General features: G+C 48.9%; 1 protein-coding gene across 1 annotated transcript; it reads left to right on the top strand.

Annotated features, from left to right (window-relative positions):
* The first annotated feature begins 81 nt into the window (after nt 1-81).
* On the top strand, nt 82-7,492 carry Nfkbib (NFKB inhibitor beta). Its single transcript, XM_046440265.2, has 6 exons — nt 82-335; nt 4,617-4,722; nt 4,802-5,138; nt 6,175-6,263; nt 6,362-6,628; nt 7,336-7,492. The coding sequence occupies exons 1-6, from the start codon at nt 157-159 to the stop codon at nt 7,435-7,437; spliced, it is 1,080 nt and encodes a 359-aa protein (XP_046296221.1). The 5' UTR covers nt 82-156; the 3' UTR covers nt 7,438-7,492.
* The last annotated feature ends 26 nt before the right edge of the window (nt 7,493-7,518 follow it).

The following is a 7,518-nucleotide window of genomic DNA, read 5'->3' as shown; positions in this document are numbered from 1 at the left end:
ACGGTAAGGGGGCAGGGCGTGATCGATTTGCCCTGCTCTGATTGGGTGAAAGAGGGGGCGTGTTGGGGAATTCCCCACAGGGCGGAAGCACCGGAGCTCCCGGCAGAGCCCAACGACAGACCGGCGGCCGCGGGGGCCCCTGAGGTGGCCGGGGCCATGGCCGGGGTTGCGTGCTTGGGGAAGGCTGCGGACGCGGATGAATGGTGCGATAGTGGCCTGGGCTCTCTGGGTCCCGACGCAGCGGTTCCCGGAGGACCAGGGTTGGGCGCGGAGCTGGGCCCGGGGCTGTCGTGGGCGCCCCTCGTCTTTGGCTACGTCACTGAAGATGGAGACACGTGAGTGAACCCTAGACTGCCAAACCGAGCCCTGGGATCCGATGTCTGGTTTCCCATTAGTCTCGGATCCCTGTGGCTTCCTAACCTTTTACTCTTAAGTCTGACTTCGATGCTGGACTTCCTGACCCTAATCCCCAAGTTCTAACTTACTCTCCTACTTTCATCCTATCCCAATAATTTCTGACCTTCCTTTCTGGAGCTCTGTTCTTAGCTCCTGGCATCCACATCCTGCCTACTGACCCCCAAGCCCGATTTGAACCTTCCTGACCCCAGTCCCAAGACCTTAGTTAGAACTCTGGCTTGGGTTCCTTCTGCCCTCTAACCTCCAAATATGATCTTTGATCCTTAGCTCCTGATTTGTTTTTAGACGTTGATTTCCAAAATACTTGCCCCAAAAATCTATGATCCTGTCTTCTAAGTAATGATCTCCAAAATCTTAAGTTCAGAGAACGTAAGTTCCACGCTACCACTGCAGACCTATTTTAGGTACTAGCGATAAGTAGTGAGGAAAAGAGACAAAAATGGATGTCCTGTGGATTACGTATTTTAGTAGGACAATTAGATTGCTAGAAAGACAGGAAGAAAGAGAGACAGAAAAAGAAAGGAAGATTCAGTCGAAAGGCAGTAAATGCTTTGGGGAAAAGGTAGGAAAATGAGACAAGTTTTTAAACTGAGGAGAACATTCTAGGCAGAAGGAAGGGTGGTTGAGTCCTACGTAAGGCGCTGTGCCTGGGAAGTGGAAGTGTCCTATGTAAGGGACTGTACCTGGGGGTTTTGTTGTGTTTACTGTAGCATCCCCAGTGACTCAAGGAGTGTCTGATGGATGAGGCACTCAGTGGATCTCAAAGAACCACCTTTGGTTTCATTAATTTTCCCTATTGTCTTTTCAGTTTCTATTTTATTGGTCCCTGTTCTGACTTTTTATATTTCCTTTCTTCTGAGTGCTTTGGGTTTAATTTTATAGGTTTTTTTAAAATTGGGAATTGAACCCAGGGATACTCTACTACTGAGCTATGTCCTTAGCCCTTTATTTATTTATTTATTTATTTATTTGTTTGTTTTGAGACAGGATCTTGCTAAATTGCCAAGGTTACCCTCAAATTTGCAACCCTGTCTCAACCTCCCAGATAGCTGGGATTACAGGCATGGGTGCGCCACCAGCCTGGCTCAAATCTTTGCTTTTTAACTGGACTGTTTAAACCATTTATGCTTAATTTAATTATTGATATGGTTATTTATTTCTTGCCATTATATGTTTCTGTGTATCTTATCTTTATTTTTCTTCATTTTCTGACTTTTTGGAAGTGGAGTTTTTGTTATTCCATTTTATGTCTTTTGCTGGCTTATTTGCTATCACACTGTTTTGTGATTTTAGTGGTTGCTTTAAGGTGGGCTTGGCAAACGGTGGCCTCCAGACAAAATCCAGCCAGTCACCTGCTTTTGTATGGTTGTGAGCTAAGAATGTCCTTTGTATTTTTAAATGGCTTTTAAAAATCAGCATAATAACAGTTCATGAGAAGTGAAAATTATAAGAAATTCAAATTTTATCTAGACAGGGAAGAGGGGTGGGAGGGAAAGGGAGGGGGCAGGGGATTAGCAAGGGCTGTGGAATGTGATGGACATATATGTACATATATGAAGACTCGAATTGGGTGTCAACATACTTTATATATAAACAGAGATCTGAAAAATTATGGTATATATGTGTAATAAGAATTGTAATGCAAAAAAAAAACCCCCAAAAATAAAGTACATGTATAAACGCATGAATTGGCGGGAACATACTCTGTATACAAAGATATGGAAAATTGTACTCTATATGTGCAATAAGAATTGTAAAACATTCCACTGTCGTGTATTTAAAAAAATAAAATCAATAAAACTAACTAAATAAATATTTTTAAAAAAGAAATTCAAATTTTAGGCTCCATAAATAAAGTTGTATTGGAATATGGTGAGGCTCTCTCATGTACATGTTGTCTGGCTGCTTTTACTACAGCAGTGGAGTGAAGAGAGATTTTGTGAGGGCCGGGCTGTAGCTGTGGTAGGGACTTGCCTAGCATATCTGAAGTCCTGGTTCCAATCCCTAGCACCAGGAGAAATAAAACAAACAAAAAACCCAAGAGACTGTATGATCCCAAAGCCTAAAATAGTTATCTATCTCCTTATAGAAAAAGTTTGTTGACTCTTGCTTTAAGGTTTATAATGTATGATCTTATCAGTGTCCCTTCAAGCAGTCCTGTGCTACCTCGAATGAGGGAAAGAACCTTAGAATGGCTGAGGTAGCTGAGTTGCACGGTGCAACATTCGTGAGGCCCTGGATCCAATCCCTAGCACCTCCAAAAAAAATCCCCTCTTGGTCTTTATGCCATTCTTGTCATACATCTTACTATAAACCCCATCATACATGGATATTATTTTTAAAGTATCTTTAAAGAGATATTTACATATTAGGAAAAAAACACACCCATATAGTTACCATTTTCAGGGTTACTTTATTCCTTTGTAGATCAATTATTTCTACTTGATATAATTTTTCTTTTGCTTGCGATTTCCTTGAACTTTTCTTGCAGCATGGGTGTGCTGGTGATTAATGCCTTTAGCCTTTGTATATCTCAAAACATCTTTGTCTTTTTTTCCCACTGCTGGGTTTAAACCCAGGGTCTTGCACGTGCTAGGCAAGTGCTTTATCACTGAGTACCCTCCACCCCCAGCCCTTGTCACCTGTATTTGTTTCTGAAAGATATTTTTGCTGGGTAATGAATCCCTGGTTGACGTCTGTTTTCCTGAACTTGAAAGGGGTGTCTCCGTTGTGTCTTCTTGTGCATTTCCTATGTGAAATCTTCTATCATCTTTATTTTTATGCCTCTGAACTTATGGTGCCTTTTTTCTCTGACTGGTTTGAAAAAGTTTTGTCTTTTTTTAAATTTTTATTATTTGTTGATGGACCTTTATTTCATTCATTTTATTTATATGTAGTGCTGAGGATCGAACCCAGTGCCTCACACATGCTAGGCAAGCACTCTACCATGGAGCCACAACCCCAGCCCAAGGTTTCTGTCTTTATTACTGGTTTTGAATAATTTGCTTATGATATAAGCAAAATAAAAAATAAGACAAATCTTATTTTCTTTATGTCCTTGGGATTCATGTGCTTGTTGGGCCTGTGGTTTTTATCAAATTTGGAAAATTTCCAGCTATAATTTCTTTTTTTTTTTTTTAAGAGAGTGTGAGAGAGAGAATTTTTCAATATTTATTTTCTAGTTTTCGGCGGACACAACATCTTTGTTTGTATGTGGTGCTGAGGATTGAACCCGGGTCGCACGCACTCCAGGCGAGCGTGCTACCGCTTGAGCCACATCCCCAGTCCCAGCTATAATTTCTTAAAATATTTTTTCTGTCTCCCTCTTCTTTTGGGGACCTAAATTACATGTGTACAAGACTTCTTGAAGTTGTCCCATAACTCATGAATGCTATTCTCTCTCTCTCTAAGTTTTTTTCTCTGTTTAATTCTGGATTATTTTCACCCTGTCTTCAAGTTCATTAATCTTTTCTTCTGCTGTTGTTATCTGTTATCTGTTGTTAATCCCATCCAGTGTGTTTTTTATTTCTGATGCTGTAGTTTTTATTTCTAGGAATTCAATTTAAATTATTATCTTTATCTCTAGTGAATTTTTTGAACATATGGAATAAAGTTACAGTTATTTTAATGTTCTTTGCTAATTCTAATAGCTGTGTCATTTCTGGGTTGATTGATGGTTCTCGTGATGGATTATGTTTTCCTGTCTCTTCACATGCCTGATAATTTTTGGTTAGATTCCAGACATTGTGAATTTTACTTTTTGGGCTGTTAGTTTGGTATTCCTGCAAATATTCCCGAGTATTGTTCTGGGGTGCAGTTAAGTTACTGGAAGCAGTGTGATCCCTTTGAGTTTTGCTTTTATGATTTGTTAGGTGGGTGCCAAACAGTTCTGCATCTAGGGCTTATTATCCCCACCTTGAGGCAAGACCATCCTGAGTAGTCTCCTCAGTGTCCTGTTAATCATGAGGTTTTGGCCTGGTAGGAATGGGCCCTTTTGCTGGCCCTGAGTAAATGATGGGTACTTTCCTCTAATCCTTTTGGATTGGGATCCCTTTGGGATCCTCCCAGACATCCGACAACTATTTCCAGAGCTATTTCTGGTCACCATGCCTAGTATACAGTGAGTGCGCCATGTTTGTTAAGTGAAGGAATACAAGAGCACTTGACCTCTGCCCTCTGACCCCTGTCTTTCTCCCCAGGGCACTGCACTTGGCGGTGATTCATCAGCATGAGCCCTTCTTGGATTTCCTCCTGGGCTTCTCCGCGGGCACAGAGTACTTGGACCTGCAGAATGACCTAGGCCAAGTGAGCCACTGGGGACCATGTAGGGCACGGGGACCAGGGTTCCCGGTGTGATCTTAACTTCTGCTCTGTGCCCCTGTAGACAGCCTTGCACCTGGCAGCCATCCTTGGGGAGGCGTCCACGGTAGAGAAGTTGTATGCAGCCGGCGCCAGGTTGCTAGTGGCAGAGCGCGCGGGCCACACGGCCCTGCATCTGGCCTGCCGCATGCGGGCACATGGCTGCGCACGCGCGTTGCTCCAGCCCCGCCCGCAGCTCCCCCGAGAAGCCCCCGACACCTACCTCGCAGAAAGCCCCGACCACACCTCGAACCCCAGCCACACCCCCGTTGCCTTATGCTCTGAAACCGACTTGGAGAAGGAGGAGGAGGAGGAGAGTGAAGAGGACTGGAAGCTGCAGTTGGAAGCCGAGAACTACGAGGGTGAGCATCCCTGAGGGTGAGCATCCCCGCAGGGTGAACATCTCCCGAGGGTGAGCATCCCCGAGGGTGAGCATCTCCAAGGTGTGAGCATCCCCCACCCCGGAGTGAGCATCCCCCGAGGGTGAGAATCCCCTGAGTGTAAGCATCCCAGAGAATGAGCATCCCTGAGGGTGAGCATCCCCGCAGGAAGGAGGCCGGCTCCCAGGCAGGAGAGGGTCCCAGGCCTTGGGCTCAGCTTTCCTGGCCTGAGACCCAGCCCCTTGGATCATCATCCCTAGGCCTCAGGAACCCCGGCCTTGCAACCATTCAGGCCCCAGATCATTGAGGATTGGGCATATAGGACTTAGGACCTCCATCTAATGGTCTCAGGTAGCTTGGGACCCAAACCTGCCACCCAGAGCTTCCAGGATCCAGTGGTTGGACCCAGGCTTCTCACCTTCATGGTGCATCCATCCAGGATCCCTGTTTCTACCTACAAGCCTCAGGCCCCAGCCCAGCCAGGACTTGGGGATTCAAAACCCAGTCTTTGTGCAGTTATGGCATCTGGGTTCCCAGCCATGGGCAGCAGCTTACTGGGGCAGCCCACCCCAGCCAGGCCTCATGGGGAAGGAACTTGTCTGCCAAGGTTCCTGGCATCTGAGTGTCTCAGCTCCCCCATCTATAAGCTCAGCTTCCTGGGATCAGGCTGACCAGGTCACTTAGGAACCACTGTTCAGCTGAGCCTGGATCCCAGGCCCTTCAGCTACCCAGGTCCTTTGTGAAATAAGACGACAGGCTCAGGTCTCCAGGCCTCAACATCTGGGGCCCACAGCTCAGGATCCCAGGCTCTTCACCCACAGGCCCCAGACATCCTACAGCCCAGGAATGGCACCTGCCCACACGCTTAGCCTGCCTGGCACTCAGGATCCACCCGCCGTGCCTGGGAAGGAATTCAGGAGCCAGACCCCAAACATGACCCTTCTTGGACCCCCAGCTTCACGGCACTGGGGAGCTGGGCCCCTCACCCATCGTCTCACACCAGCTGCTCTGTTCCCAGGCCACACCCCGCTCCACGTGGCTGTCATCCACAGAGACTCAGAGATGGTTCGGCTACTCCGGGATGCAGGAGCTGACGTCAACAAACTGGTGAGCTGCTGTGCAGGGCAGGTGTGCAGGGGAGGATCCGATGGTTGGGCCCAGGCTTCTCCTCCTGGGGCCTCTGACCTCTCTGCCACACCCCACAGGAGCCCACGTGTGGCCGGAGCCCGCTGCACTTGGCAGTGGAAGCACAAGCCACCGAGGTGCTGGAGATCCTCCTGAGGGCAGGTGCCGACCCTGCCGCCCGCATGTATGGGGGTCGCACCCCCCTGGGCAGTGCCCTCCTCCGACCCAACCCCATTCTCGCCCGCCTCCTCCGTGCACATGGAGCCCCCGAGCCTGAGGATGAGGACGACAAGTCCAGCCCCTGCAGCAGCAGTAGTGACAGCGACAGTGACAGCAGGGATGAGGGCGTGAGTCAGGAGGGACACGGGGCAGCCCAGCTGGGGGGTCAGGGTAAACTGGCACTGGAGGCGGGGAGGAGGTAGTTAGGCAGGGCATACACCAGCCTCGGGCCGCTATCAAGGAACTCGGTCGGGCAGCCGCGCGGGGGCTGCGGGCATCAAGCAGGACAGATGGAGGGGGCGGCGGGAAGAATGTGGGCAGCCAAGGTTGGAAAGTTAGGCAGCTGCAGAAGTCGAACTTGGGAAAAGGTTTGGGTGGCAGTGATAGTGACATGCACAGGGGTCGATGGCAGCGTGGGAGTGAGTCTGGAGAACAGGAGTTGGAGAGCTTGGCTGTGGGCAGGTGACCTTGGGCAGCCCTGGGAACACTGGCAGAGGGGGGAAGACCTCAGTCGCAGTGAGGAGCGAGGCCTTGGGTTGGGGAACACGGCAGCAGACACGGCCTCGAGCGAGAGACAGCAGGAATGGGGGGGTTGAAGGAGTGTGTGAAGGCAGGGGGCGTGGGGAGGCCTCAGTGCTGAGCAGCTGCTGGGCCAGAGCGCCAGTGGCAGTGGCGGGAGACACGCACCTGGGAGCCATGACCTAAGTAGTGCTTTGAGAGCCAGGAGCAAGGGAACCCGGCTTCCAGCCAAGACCCAGTTCTTAGGGTACTGTGACTTGGGCAGTGGGCAAGGTGGCAGCTGCCTGAGCCCCTCTGCCACCCCCTCTACCCCCAGGATGAATACGACGACATCGTGGTCCACAGTGGCCGGGGCCAAAACCGGCCACCTCCCACCCCAGCGTCCAAACCTCTTCCTGCCGACCCCGACCCCGTCTGATTTTTTGTGTTAATATAATTTCTGATTTAATAAAACCTCAATTCTGACAACCAGCGACCAGACTGCTGTCCTGTCACTCCC

Source organism: Marmota monax, unplaced genomic scaffold (genome assembly GCF_021218885.2).
Source record: "Marmota monax isolate L192 unplaced genomic scaffold, Marmota_monax_Labrador192_F-V1.1 WCK01_AAM20220418_F8-fsc00228, whole genome shotgun sequence".
NCBI classification, from domain to species: Eukaryota; Metazoa; Chordata; class Mammalia; order Rodentia; family Sciuridae; genus Marmota; species Marmota monax.
Note: the sequence above shows the minus strand (reverse complement) of the source record. Positions and strands in the feature narration are given on the sequence as shown.